A 15,577-nucleotide genomic window follows, 5' to 3' on the forward strand; every position below is an offset into this window, starting at 1 on the left:
ACTGTTGGAAAAGCATTCCAGGTGTAGCTGGTGGAGAGAAGGCGAAGAGTGTGCAAACACTTTTTTGGTTACTACATGATTCCATATGTGTTATGTCATAGTTCTGATGTCTTCACTATTATTCTACAATGTAGAAAATAGAAAAAAAATAAGAAAAACTATTGAATGAGTAGGTGTGTCCAAACTTTTGTCTGGTACTGTACGTATCTATGATGAATATGCTATATATCTATCTTAACCCTAACCCTATCCTTAACCTAAACCTCACAGTAAACGTAAAACCTAAAGGGTTTATTATTCTTGTGAGGACTTCTGATACTCACAAATATAGTAAAACACACACACACCCACACAAATACTTCCTCATCACCTTAAACTGTCTCGGTGACAAACCCCATGGTTATAATGTAATCACCTGAACTTGTCAGAAGAACTTGCAAATTATATTTACATTCTAAGTGCCCGAGCAGAGAATGATATTGTGTGATGTGATGACACTGTAGGACAATGCTGCCCTCTGATGTCCAAGTCACAAATAGCACCTAGTTCTGACTGTACCAACCATAAACATACAGTACACCAAATGTTTCATTTGGCTCTATACTCCGGCATTTTAGATTTGAGACCACATTTTTCATATGAAGCGTCAGTAGAGAATGTCAACTTTTATTTGATGGTATTTTCATACATATCTGTTGAACCATTTAGAAATGAAAGCCATGTATGTATCTAGTCCCCACATTTAAAGGTGTCCTACGAATTTGTAGAAATCCACGTCTATGTGTTATAAAGAAGTCAAAAGTTTAGTATTTGGTCCCATATTCCGAACCATGCAATGAATACATCAGGCTTGTGACTCTACAAACTTGTTGGATGCATTTGCTGTTTGTTTTAGTTGTGTTTCAGATTATTTTGTTCCCAATAGAAATGAATGGTAAATAATGTGTCCTTTTGGAGTCAATTTTATTGTAAATACGAATAGAATATGTTTCTGAACATTTCTACATTAATGTGAACCAATTGTGAATAATGATGAGTGAGACATAAAAACATACACCCCCCCCCCCCAAATGCTAACCTCCCCTGTTATTGTAATGGTGAGAGGTTAGCATGTCTTGGGGGCATGATATTTGTGCCTCTAACTTTTGATCTCAAACCCAGAATGCTGGTGTACAGAGCCAAAAGAAACACTGTAGCTTACTGTCCAAATAAATATGAAGGGGAGTGTAGCTATATATCATAATGTTATTAAACATCATTGGTCCCAGAATAGTCTTCCTCTCTCACATTTATCCATATGAATCCAGTGACATTAAGAGCAAGGCATTCCTTCTCCTTCAGACATCACATTAAATATAATAGGTTGTGACATTTCAAATCAAAGAGTTGTCAGATGGTTTTCACTCATATTCACCTAGGTCCTAAAGTGAGTTACAGTCTTCGTCTGTGTATCTCCAGGTAAGAATCGACTAGGTGAGGCCGGTCCGAGCTCCCTATGATGTGACATTGTCAGGATGTGATTGATATCCCAGGCAGGGCAGTCTTGAGGGAGTATAGTTGGAGGGATGGAGTTCCACAGTCTGCTGTCCCAGATGTCCATGTGTGGCCGCCGGCCTCTCCAACGAACTATGACCTCTCCAGATGGTGACCTCATGATCCCCCAGCAACCCAGCCCCAAAGACAGAACTCTGATTTAGTTGGATTGATGTGATTATGGTAATCTTGTGAGTTTGATCCTACATTGATGTGGTGCTAGACAATGTTAATTGACTAATTGCTTAAGAGTAGCCTAAATACCACACGTCAGAATACGTATGTGTGTACGGGTGAGCATGGATTTTGTGCGTGCTTGTTCTATACAGTGTGTGACTGTGTGTGTATATTTATTAGAGATTCACACAAGGACAATCTCTTCAGAAATCCTTCCATTACTTCCCTCTCTTCTGTCTCCTCCTCCTCCTCTCCTGCTGATAGCTGAAGGGGGGTGAGGGAGGGGGGGGGGGTTAGTGTAATAACAGCTCTTCCGAGCAAGGGACCTTTCCAGAATCGCAAAGGCCATCATCCTCACCCTCTTTCAACCCACTCTGAGTACTCCATCACAGGGAAAACAACACCAGCACAGACAGAGGTTATTATAAAGTTATTAACAGCATCTCATAAACCCTTGCACATGGTCAAACCCATCCAACAGTGATAACATACTGGGACTCAGCTGGGTGGCCATAAAAAAAGGGATTATGACACGCGGCTGTTCCTCCCACATCAAATGAATGAATCCATTCCAAACATTAACCTTGCCTGCTACACATTTGTGAATATTTAATTATCCCCCTGCCTGCCTGTCTGCCCCCACCCAACATGTTGTTTGACTAATGACTGGGCTCGCCTCATCAAGCTCATGACAATGTAAACAGATGGGAGGTGGGGCTGGGCTCCGTGCCAGGCCTCCAGACACCAACGGGCTGAATAAACACTGACATATGCTGCAGCTATCCACACAGCTCAGAGGGCCTCCACGTAAACACTCTCAGGGAATATGGGTGACATCACATTTTGTGTGAAGTTACCTGATTGTTCAAATTGTTCCCCCTTCAGCGATTTCATTGACATTTAGGCTGCGTTTACACAGGCAGACCAATTCTGATATTTTTTCTCACTAATTGATCATTTGACCAATCAGATTTTTAAAATCCTAGCACGGAGCCCAGCCCCACCTCCCATCTGTTTAAAAAATCTGATGTGTAATGATCTGATGTGATTGGTCAAAAGACCAATTAGTGGAAGAAATATCAGAATTGGGCTACCTGTGTAAACGTAGCCTTGGGGTGTGTGTATGTGTGACAGAGCGAGAGAGTAGCTGTTATTTTAAACAAACTGTCCTATGACATGAACTGCCTTGGTTTCAGCAGATGACTCTCCAGATAAATGATGCAACATTAAACATTCCACTCTGTTCAGGCTCTGCCTGGACAAGGGAATACATACAACACTGGTTTTTGTTCATGCTACATTTTAATAGTATAGCGCTTTGAGTATGACTAAGGGGCTAAGACAGACAAGACAAGAGAGACAGACAGGTGTGGGCTCACAGTGACATCATCAGCCACCTGGGAGAGTTCCAAATAAATCGGGCAAACGGCAACTCTAACATGACATTATATATTAATGAGGAAACTATTGTAAAATATACACGCAGAAATAAAACTTGTCTATATGCATTCACACCACACGCACACAAACCAGGTTCATCCAATCAGAATCACTCTCTCCAGACGTTGCTCTTGGCTCCTCCAATCAGAAATCAGACATACGGTATGATCGCTCAACTGACATAATAACATTCCTTCCCTGATCAAGAAGTTGTTTCTCTTCATCACAAATAATGTACATGGAGGGTGTTTCAGAGACTTCTGTCTCTACGATCACAAAACTAGAATGTGATTCTATTTACTGTAGCTCTTCCACTATCTACACTTCCCTCTTAGTAATAAAAAGCTTCCATAAAAGATTATTTCATTAAATGTAAATAACCTTTCTCTACTGTGCTGTTGGACCTTCCTGTTCTCCACCTATCCTGTGCATCTGTCTCTCCTCATCATGTATGATGTCATAGTTAACTTAAAAATATGTCAGTGACTTTCTACTAGTGGCTTGTTGTGAAGATAACTTGCTAGTACTTGGTACTTGGCAGTCAATACATATCAATGTACAGACAGTGACAGGCAGTATATATATATATATATATATATATATATATATATACACATACATACACACACACACACACACACACACAATAGCTATCTGTGATACATACAGTTGAAGTCGGAAGTTTACATACACCTTAGCCAAATACATTTAAACTCAGTTTTTCACAATTCCTGACATTTAATCCCAGTAGAAATTCCCTGTTTTAGGTCAGTTAGGATCAACACTTTAATTTAAGAATGGGAAATGTCAGAATAATAGTAGAGAGAATGATTTATTTCAGCTTTTATTTCTTTCATCACATTCCCAGTGGGTCAGAAGTTTACATACACTTAATTAGTATTTGGTAGCATTGCCTTTAAATTGTGGGTCAAACGTTTCGGGTAGCCTTCCACAAGCTTCCCACAATAAGTTGGGTGAATTTTGGCCCATTCCTCTTGATAGAGCTGGTGTAACTGAGTCAGGTTTGTGGGCCTCCTTGCTCACACACGCTTTTTCAGTTCTGCCCACAAATTTTCTGTAGGATTGAGGTCAGGGCTTTGTGATGGCCACTCCAATACCTTGACTTTGTTGTCTTTAAGCCATTTTTCCACAACTTTGGAAGTATGCTTGGGTCATTGTCCATTTGGAAGACCCATTTGTAACCAAACTTTAACTTCCTAACTTATGTTTCCAGATGCTTCATTCAAGATAATTCAAGATTAATTTCCACATAATTTTCCTTCCTCGTGATACCATCTATTTTGTGAAGTTCACCAGTCCCTCCTGCAGCAAAGCACCTCCACAACATGATGCTGCCGCCCCCGTGCTTCATGGTTGGGATGGTGTTCTTCGGCTTGCAAGCCTCCCCCTTTTTCCTCCAAGCATAATGATGGTCATTATGGCCAAACAGTTCTATTTTTGTTTCATCAGACCAGAGGACATTTCTCCAAAATGTACAATCTTTGCCCCATGTGCAGTTGCAAACCTTAGTCTGGCTTATTTTTTTATTCTTCTGAGGTATTGGCTGATTTCCTTTGATTTTCCCATGATGTCAAGCAAAGAGGCACTGAGTTTGAAGGTAGGCCTTGAAATACATCCACAGGTACACCTCCAATTGATGTCAATTGGCCTATCAGAAGCTTCTCAAGCCATGACATCATTTTCTGGAATTTTCCAAGTTGTTTAAAGGCACAGTCAATTTAGTGTAGGTAATCTTCTGAACAACTGGAATTGTGATACAGTGAATTATAAGTGAAATCATCTGTAAACAAAGTAGATGTCCTAACCGACTTGCCAAAACTATAGTTTGTTAACAAGGAATTTGTGGAGTGGTTGAAAAACGAGTTTTAATGACTCCAACCTAAGTGTATGTAAACTTCTGACTTCCAATGTATGACTATTGGGTACACACAGAGGTTTCATAAGACACAATCAACAGCATAGGAGATTAGATTTCACTACTAACCAGGATGTGAATGACATCTGCATATAACACAAGCACCCATGCATTCATGCAAGCGCATAATAACACACACAGACACACAGACACACACACACACACTAGCTGTCTTTCTTAACAGCTCAATATGAGTTATCCTATAGCATTAAGCAGTACAGTTGATGTTATATGAGAAAACCAGCTGTCTTGTGGTTCTAGTGTTACTGTACAGTACTCTAGTGTTCTGATCAGATTCTCCTGTGTTCTTTTCTTCTGAAGTCCCATTGTTCTCTTGTTCTGCTGTTGGACACAGTGTTCTAGTGTTGTGGTGTTCTGTTGATGCGGTTCCTTAGGTGGTGAGTTTTGTTTACTCTAGTAGCGTTTCTGTTTGGTATCTTATCCTGTGCAGCAGGTGACGGTGGGCATCTTCTTGTTGGGATTTCTATAGAGGTTAGTCACAGACTCCTGGTCCTCAGCCCCATGAACCTGCTTGGTCACCTCTCTGTGTGTGTGTGTGTGAGTGTGTGAGTGTGAGTGAGTGAGTGAGTGAGTGATTGAGTGAGAGAGAGAGTGAGTGAGTGAGAGGGTGATTGAGTGAGTGAGAGAGAGTGAGTGAGTGAGAGGGTGATTGAGTGAGTGAGAGAGAGAGTGAGTGAGAGAGAGAGAGGCACACTTCCACTGTATGGGCATTAGTGTAAATATGATGGATGTTAAAGAACACACACTAGAGGGCAGCAAAGCTTTACATGTTGTTCTCCATGTTGGTATTATAAGAACAGTTTAGGAAAATATCCTTATCAAACCGTATCCAAAGCAGAACGATCATGGACAGGTAAATATCACTAAGCAGAGAGAGACAACAGATGACTAGGAGCTGGTATATCTTACCTGGCCAGATGCAGCACGGCCTCTATGACATTGGAGCCGTCTTTGGCACTGGTCTCACAGAAGAGGGCGTTATACGTCTGATAGGAAACAACAACACAACTCTCAATCAGGTCATGGCTAGAAGGGATCCAGCTTTTGTCAGAATTGACTTTTCATAGCAGGTTTAGGATAATTCATGTGGCAGGTTAGGATAATTAGGTTAAGGTTAGGAAAGGGTTAGGGTTGGCTAAAAGGCTAAATTTAAAAATAATAAATCAACTTTTGACATAAATTTGACAAGAGCTGGATCCCTTCTAGACATGACCTCTCAATCAGGCTGAAGTTTGTATTTATATTTGTATTTATTAAGGATCCCCATTCGTTCCTGCCAAGGCAGCGTCTACTCTTCCAGGGGTCCAGCAACATTAAGGCAGTTATATACAATTTAAAATAATACATGACATTACATTTCACAACACAACACATTAAGTGTGTGCCCTCAGGCCACTAGTCTACTACCACATACCTACAATACAAGATCCATGTGTACGTGTGTGTAGAGTGCATTTGTCTGTGCCTGTGTCTCTTCACAGTTCCTGCTGTTCCATAAGGTGTATTTTTATCTGTTTAAAATGATTCTACTGCATCAGATACCTGTAGTCATGGCTCTATGTAGTACTGTGTGCCTCCCATAGTCTGTTGTGGACTTGGGGACTGTGAAGAGACCTCTGGTGGCATGTCTTGTGGGATATGCATGGGTGTCTGAGCTGTGTGCCAGTAGTTTAATACATAATAAGCGGACCGAGGAGTCTGCCAGACCATGTGACCTGACCAGGCAAAATTCTGGGTCCTAGTTCTAGACTATAGTGTAGGGCAGTGGACTCCAACCCCTAGTTGCATTAACATTTTGGTCATTTAGTAGATGATTTTACCCAGAGTGACTTCTAGTTGTACCCTAGAACTGTGTTTTCCAACACCAGTCCTCGGGTACAGCACAAATTTTTGTTGTAGGCCCAAGTTGAATCAGGTGTGTTTGTCCAGGGCTACAATAGAAATGTGTACCATTGGAGGTACTGTTGGGGGTACCGTTGGGGGTACTGTTGGGGGTACTGCTGGGGGTACCGTTAGGGGTACCGTTGGGGGGTACCGTTGGAGGTACCGTTGGTGTTACTGCTGGGGGTACCGTTAGGGGTACCGTTGGGGGGTACCGTTGGAGGTACCGCTGGAGGTACTGTTGGAGGTACTGTTGGGGGTACCGTTGGAGGTACCGTTGGAGGTACCGTTGGGGGTACCGTTGGAGGTACCGTTGGAGTTACTGCTGGGGGTACCGTTAGGGGTACCGTTGGGGGGTACCGTTGGAGGTACCGTTGGGGGTACTGTTGGAGGTACTGTTGGTGTTACTGCTGGGGGTACCGTTAGGGGTACCGTTCGGGGTACTGTTGGTGTTACTGCTGGGGGTACCGTTGGGGTTTACCGTTGGGGGTATCGTTGGAGGTACTGTTGGGGGTACCGTTGGATGTACTGTTGGGGGTACCGTTGGGGGGTACCGTTGGGGGTACCGTTGGGGGGTACCGTTGGGGGTACCGTTGGGGGGTACCGTTGGAGGTACTGTTGGGGGTACCGTTGGATGTACTGTTGGGGGTACTGTTGGGGGGGGGGTACCGTTGGGGGGTACCGTTGGGGGGTACTGTTCGGGGGGTACTGTTGGGGGGTACTGTTCGGGGGGTACTGTTGGGGGGTACTGTTCGGGGGGTACTGTTGGGGGGTACTGTTGGGGGGTACTGTTCGGGGGGGTACTGTTGGGGGGTATCGTTGGGGGGTACTGTTGGGGGGTACTGTTGGGGGGTATCGTTGGGGGGTACTGTTGGGGGGGTATCGTTGGGGGGGTACTGTTGGGGGGTATCGTTGGGGGGTACTGTTGGGGGGTATCGTTGGGGGGTACTGTTGGGGGGTACTGTTGGGGGGTATCGTTGGGGGGTACTGTTGGGGGGGTACTGTTGGGGGGTATCGTTGGGGGTACTGTTGGGGGGTATCGTTGGGGGGTACTGTTGGGGGGTATCGTTGGGGGGTACTGTTGGGGGGTATCGTTGGTGTTACTTGAGGACTGGAGTGGGGAAACACAGTTCTAGGGTACAAGTAGAAGCATCTATAAGTCGCTCTGGAGAAAATTATCTTCCAAATGACCAAAATGTAACTAGGGTTTGGAATTTCCTTGACACAAGGAAAAGAACTTGGCCCTTATGTTAAGTAAAAGTGCTAAGATGTTGAGGTTGAGCAGTCTCACCATGGCCAGTTTCTCTCCGTAGCTGGTGGAGACACAGGTGATCCCGTCCTGCAGAGCCTGCTCTCTCAGGTCACTCTTATTCCCCACCAGCATGATGGGGATGTCGTCCTGGGACACATCCTGAACAGATATGGACATCAGGTTACAACAACAGTCCCAAATGGCACACCATTCCCTTTATAGTGCACTACTTTGTTTTGATCAAGGTATTTTTTTTTCTCCAGTATTTATAGTGTACTATTTTTTACTAGGGCCCATACGTGTTTTTCCAAATAGCGTATATTCATGTAAGATCAATCTGGCTCGTGAAGCTGGAAAAGTGCATAAATATTGTGCAAACTTGCGAGATCAGTGTGGCTTGCATGGCTACATACAGTGAGAGTATACCTCACATTAGAAACACCTTCCTAATATTGTGTTGCACCCCCCTCCCTCCCCCTTCTGCCCTCAGAACAGCTTCAATTTGTCGGGGCATGCAGTCTTCAAGGTGTCGAAAGCGTTTCCATAGGGATGCTGGTCTATGTTGACTCCAATGCTTCCCACAGTTGTCAAGTTGGCTGGATGTCCTTTGGGTGGTGGACCATTCTTGATACACACGGGAAACTGTTGAGAGTGAAAAATCTAGCAGCACTGCAGTTCTTGACGCAAAAACAGAGCGCCTGGCACCTACTGCCATACCCTGCACTTACATATTTTGTCTTACCAATTCACCCTCTGAACGGACACATACACAACCCATATCTCAAAGCTTGTCTCCTCCCATCTACACACTGATTGAAGAGGATTTCATGGAAAGAGCAGGTGTTCTTAATGTTTTGTACACTCAGTGTATAGTGCACAATATGGGGAATAGTGTGCAATTTTAGATGCATTAAACATGCAACACAGCAACTACACACGTAGCATTATCAACTGAAATACGGTCAAATGATTCAAGAACTACAACAATGAAAGGATGTGACTTTCAAACATTTCAAAACAAACATTTCAAAATGTCTTGACACCACGAACAATCAATCCAACACACGTGTGTACGTACAGCATCAGTCAAAAGTTTGGACACACTTACTCATTCAAGGTGTTGTCACGCCCTGCCCTGACCTTAGTATTCTTTGTTTTCTTTATTATTTTGGTTAGGGCAGGGTGTGACATGGGTGATGTATGTGTTTTTGATCCTGTCTAGGGGTTTTGTATGTCTATGGTTGCCTAGATTGGTTCTCAATTAGAGGCAGCTGTTTATCGTTGTCTCTGATTGGGTAGTCTAGGTGTTATGTATGTCTATGGTTGCCTAGATTGGTTCTCAATTAGAGGCAGCTGTTTATCGTTGTCTCTGATTGGGTAGTCTAGGGGTTATGTATGTCTATGGTTGCCTAGATTGGTTCTCAATTAGAGGCAGCTGTTTATCGTTGTCTCTGATTGGGAACCATATTTAAGCAGCCATATTCCTTGGGTATTTCGTGGGTTATTGTCTATGGTTAGTTGCCTGTGTCCGCACTTGTTGCTATATAGCGGTTTGTTGTCTTGTAAGTTTGTTAAGTTTCATTAAATAAGAAGATGTATTCTCCTCCATTCAACGAACGTGACAGGGGTTTTCTTGATTTTTACTATTTTCTACATTGTACAATAGTGAAGACATCAAGACTATGAAATAACACATATGGAATCATGTAGTAACAAAACAAAAGTGTTAAACAAATCAAAATATATTTAATATATGAGATTCTTCAACGTAGCCAGTCTTTGCCTTGATTACAGCTTTGCACACTCTTGGCATTCTCTCAACCAGCTTCATGAGGTAGTCACCTGGAATGCATTTCAATTAACAGGTGTGCCTTGTTAATTTGTGGAACTTCTTTCCTTCTTAATGCGTTTGAGCCAATCAGTTGTGTTGTCAGAAAGTAGGGGTGATATACGGTCTACCCTATTTACCCTATTTGGTAAAAGACCAAGTCCATATTATGGTAAGAACAGTTCAAATAAGCAAAGAGAAATGACAGTCCATCATTACTTAAAGACATGATGGTCAGTCAATGCGGGACATTTCAAGAACTTTGAAAGTTTCTTCAAGTTCAGTCGCAAAAACCATCAAGCGCCATGTTGAAACTGTCTCACAGGAAGGGAAGACCTAGAGTTACCTCTGCTGCAGATGATGAGTTAGGTAGAGGTAACTGCACCTCAGATTGCAGCCCAAATAAATGCTTCACAGTGTTCAAGTAACAGACACACCTCAGCATCAACTGTTCAGAGGAGACTGTGTGAATCAGGCCTTCATGGTCAAATTGCTGCAAAGAAACCACTACTAAGGACACATTGATCGTGTTTCTTGGGCCAAGAAACACGAGCAATGGACATTAGACCAGTGGAAATCTGTCCTTTGGTCTGATGAGTTAAAAATTTGAGTTTTTGGTTCCAACCGCCGTGTCTTTGTGAGACGCAGTATAGGAGAACAGATGATCTCCGCATGTGTGGTTCCCACCGTGAAGCATGGAGGAGGAGGTGTGATGGTGCTTTACTGGTGTCACTGTGTGATTTATTTAGAATTCAAGGCACACTTAACCAGGATGGCTACCACTGCATTCTGCGCTTAAACCTGTTTGGGCTAGGATGCAGCATTTTCACGTTCAGATGAAAAGCGTGCCCAGAGTAAACTTCCTGCTACTCAGTCCCAGAAGCTAAGATATTCATATTATTAGTAGATTTGGATAGCAAACAACTCTGAAATGTCTAAAACTGTTTGAATGATGTCTGTGAGTATAACAGAACTCATATGGCAGGCAAAAACCAGAGAAAAAAATCCAACCAGGATGTGGGAAATCTGAGGTTTGTAGTTTTTCAAGTCATTGCCTATCGAATATAGTGTCTATGGGGTCATATTGCACTTCCTAAGGCTTCTACTAGATGTCAACAGTCTTTAGAACCTTGTTTGATGCTTCTACTGTGAAGAATGAGGGAAGGAGAGCTCTTCGAGTCAGCTGTCTGCCAGAGTGGCATGAGCTGACCACGCTCCCTCACGTGAGAGCGACCTGCGTTCCACTGCAATTCTACAGACAAAGGAATTTTGTTGAAACATTATTGAAGATTTATGTTAAAAACAATTCTATACTTTCGTTTGACATGTTTCTACGGACTGTAACGGAACTTTTTGACTTTTCGTCTGGACCTAGTTACCGCGCGTCATGGATTTGTGAACTCAAGGCACGAACAACAAGGAGGTATTTGGACATAAATTATGGACTTTATCGAACTAAACAAACATTTATTGTGGACCTGGGATTCCTTGGAGTGCATTCTGATGAAGATCATCAAAGATAAGTGAATATTTATAATGCTATTTCTGACTTCTGTTGACACCACAACATGGCGGGTATCTGTTTTGCTTGTTTTGGTCAATGAGCACTGTACTCAGATTATTGCAGGGTTCGCTTTTTCCGTAAAGCTTTTTTTGAAATCTGACAAAATGGTTGCATTAAGGAGAAGTATATCTATAATTCTGTTCATAATACTTGTATCTTTTATCAAAGTTTATTTCTGTAAATTGATGTGGCTCTGTGCAAATTCACTGGATGTTTTGGAGGCAAAGCCAAATGTAAACTGAGGTTTTTGGATATAAGTATGAACTTGATCGAACAAAATTATTATAGTATTATGTAACATGTTGTCCCGGAAGTGTCATCTGATGAAGATCATCAAAGGTTAGTGATTCATTTTATCTCTATTTCTGCTTTTTGTGACTCCTCTCTTTGGTAGGAAAATGTCTGTATGCTTTCTGTGATTACGTGCTGACCTAACAATATGTTGTGCTTTCGCCGAAAAGCATTTTTTAAATCGGACACTGTGGTTGGATTAACGAGAACTTTATCTTTAAAACGGTGTCTAATAATTGTATGTTTGGGAAATTTGAATTATGAGATTTCTGTTGTTTGAATTTGGTGCCCTGCAATTTCACTGGCTGTTGGCGAGGGGTTCTGCTAGTGGAACCCCGTTCCCAGACATGTTAATGACCCAGCACACCTCCAGGCTGTGTAAGGGCTATTTGGCTAAGAAGGAGAGTGATGGAGTGCTGGATCAGATGACCTGGCCTCCACAATCCCCCGACCTCAACCCAATTGAGATAGTTTGGGATGAGTTGGACCACAGAGAGAAGGCAAAGCAGCCAACATGTGCTCAGCATATGTGGGAACTCCTTGAAGACTGTTGGAAAAGCATTCCATGTGTAGCTGGTTGAGAGAATTCCAAGAGTGTGCAAAGCTATCATCTAGGCAAAGGGTGGCTACTTTGAAGAATCTAAAATATAACCTTTTGATTTGTTTAACACATTTACTACATGATTCCATGTGTTATTTCATAGTTTTGATGTCTTTACTATTATTCTACAATGTAGAAAATAGTACAAACAAAGAAAAACTCTTGAATGAGGAGGTGTGTCCAAACTTTTTACTGGTACTGTATGTGTATTTAAATGCACACTACTCAGTCACTCAAGCAATGCAACACAAATTCACATGCAGTACCGTATGTAGCATACATCTATTTTAGCAAAGTGAAAGTCAACAAGAATCAAACACACACATGCAACACAAAGCACTTACATGTAGACTGCACATAAAATAGAGTGAAAAACAGAGTGAGAACACAATTTTCCAACACTGGGGTCAAATACTGTACTTGTCACTCATCAAATGACACTCGACAACATGTGCATAGGGACTTCAGCAGGCTTCATCTATTGCATATTGTTGTGATGACAAAACCTCAAATTCTTATACCACAAACCCCCAACCATTCCAAAGTCACCACATTAAATGTATTGAATGTTTTGTGTTATCTAGTGTTATGGAAGATACTGATTGTATACACTACAAGATGGCTGCCGTGGCGTCACCCAACTGGTGCTACACATTGGTGGTGGATGACGTGAGTTTTAAACTTACTATGTGAAGAGCTTTGAGCACCTGGGAAAGCGTCATATAAATCCAATCACGTCATTATATAAATCCAATCAATTATTATACAAATCCAATCAGTTATTATATAAATGCAATCAGTTGTTATATAAATGTAATCAGTTTTTATATAAATCCAATCAGTTATTATATACATCCAATCAGATATTATATAAATCCAATCAGTTATTATATAAATCCAATCAGTTATTATATAAATGCAATCAGTTTTTATATAAATCCAATCAGTTATTATATACATCCAATCAGATATTATATACATCCAATCAGTTACTATATAAATCCAATCAGTTACTATATAAATCCAATCAGTTATTATATAAATCCAATCAGTTATTATATAAATGCAATCAGTTTTTATATAAATCCAATCAGTTATTATATACATCCAATCAGATATTATATAAATCCAATCAGTTATTATATAAATCCAATCAGTTATTATATAAATGCAATCAGTTTTTATATAAATCCAATCAGTTATTATATACATCCAATCAGATATTATATACATCCAATCAGTTACTATATAAATCCAATCAGTTATTATATAAATCCAATCAGTTATTATATAAATGCAATCAGTTTTTATATAAATCCAATCAGTTATTATATACATCCAATCAGTTATTATATAAATGCAATCAGTTTTTATATAAATCCAATCAGTTATTATATAAATCCAATCAGTTTTTATATAAATCCAATCAGTTATTATATACATCCAATCAGATATTATATACATCCAATCAGATATTATATACATCCAATCAGATATTATATACATCCAATCAGTTACTATATAAATCCAATCAGTTACTATATAAATCCAATCAGTTGTTATATAAATGCAATCAGTTATATATATATATAAATCAATCAAATATTACTACCTCGATCATGTCCACCCACTCTCGGACGTTGAGGAAGCTCTTTTCACAGGTGACATCAATACAGCAGGAGGACGCCATCGGCTCGTCTGAAGTAGGACTTAGCAATGCTGCGGAACCTGGGACACACACAGGGTTAAAGGTCAACCCAGGACCACTCCAAACATAGGCTGAAATAGAGTAATTGTGGGGATTCGCCATACTGGGAAAAACATTGCAATATTCAAAACAAAGATGCAGATAGGAGGTACACAGAAAATTGTCCAGTGTTAAATATCAACACTGAAAGTGTGTCTGTAGACCCTTAGGATCACACTTGATGAAGTCCATAGGACCAAAAATGGACGGATGCAACAACCATGTCTCTAACAAATACAGTTATGGTTGGTAACTACAATTTATATTAGAATTGACACTAAGCAGTGTGCTAATTTAACACTATTGCAGTGTGTTTATGGGTCCACAGACTCCACAGTGTTGATTTAACACACTGTGTTATTTTTTTAACACACACACACACACCTCTCCTGGCCTGCTGTGTCCCATAGCTGTAGTAGGGTAGGCTCTCCATCCACTACCAGACTCTTCATCTGAAAGTCCACCCCTGAGGACAAACACAAGAGAGTGTTCAAACACACTATTCCAAAACATATTCCAAACACTATTCCAAAACAACATGCTAAACATATCTCCTATAGCTGACCCAGGCAGATAGCCATGAATACAACCCCACCACTGTGTAATACAGCCGGGTCAGTGTTGACTATGTAGGCAGGTGAGAGCTAACACACCCACCCAGGGTGGCGCTGGTGTTTCCTCGAAACTCATTCTTGCAGAGGCGGAGCAGGAAGCTGGACTTGCCCACCGCCGCGTCACCTGCCAACACCACCCGGTAGGCCTTCTCTGATGTCATATATCCCAGGTCAGCTGACTCCTTCTCCTTTGCCTGTACGCACAGACAGAGAGAGAGACAGAGAGAGAGAGAGACAGAGAGAGAGACAGAGAGAGAGAGAGAGAGAGAGAGAGAGAGCAAGAGAGAGAGAGCAAGAGAGAGAGAGAGCGAGAGAGAGAGAGAGAGAGAGCGAGAGAGAGAGCAAGAGAGAGAGAGAGAGAGAGAGAGAGCAAGAGAGAGAGAGAGCAAGAGAGAGAGAGAGCAAGAGAGAGCAAGAGAGAGAGAGAGAGCAAGAGAGAGAGAGAGAGCAAGAGAGAGAGAGAGAGCCAAGGAGAGAGGAGCAAGAAGAGAGAGGAGCCAATGAGAGAGAGAGAGAGAGAGAGAGAGAGAGAGAGAGCGAAGAGAAAGAGAGAGCGAGAGAGCGAGAGACAGAGAAGAGACGAGAGAAGAGAGAGAGAGAGAGGAGAGGAGAGAGAGAGAGAAAGAGGAGAGAGAGAGAGGAAAGAGAGAGAGAGCGAGAGAGCAAGAGAGAGAGAGCAAGAGAGAGAGAGA

General features: G+C 41.7%; 1 protein-coding gene across 1 annotated transcript in view; it reads right to left on the reverse strand.

Moving 5' to 3' along the window:
* Positions 1-946: 946 nt before the first annotated feature.
* Positions 947-15,577, reverse strand: part of LOC109875510 (ras and EF-hand domain-containing protein) — a 33,375-nt gene continuing 18,744 nt past the window's right edge. Inside the window, 7 exon segments of the mRNA XM_031817430.1 lie at positions 947-1,974; positions 6,017-6,093; positions 8,280-8,399; positions 14,137-14,193; positions 14,195-14,252; positions 14,656-14,737; positions 14,929-15,079. Coding sequence (XP_031673290.1) covers positions 1,929-1,974; positions 6,017-6,093; positions 8,280-8,399; positions 14,137-14,193; positions 14,195-14,252; positions 14,656-14,737; positions 14,929-15,079 — 591 coding nt within the window. The 3' untranslated portion in view covers positions 947-1,928.

This window comes from Oncorhynchus kisutch, linkage group LG3 (genome assembly GCF_002021735.2).
Source record: "Oncorhynchus kisutch isolate 150728-3 linkage group LG3, Okis_V2, whole genome shotgun sequence".
Lineage (NCBI taxonomy): Eukaryota > Metazoa > Chordata > Actinopteri > Salmoniformes > Salmonidae > Oncorhynchus > Oncorhynchus kisutch.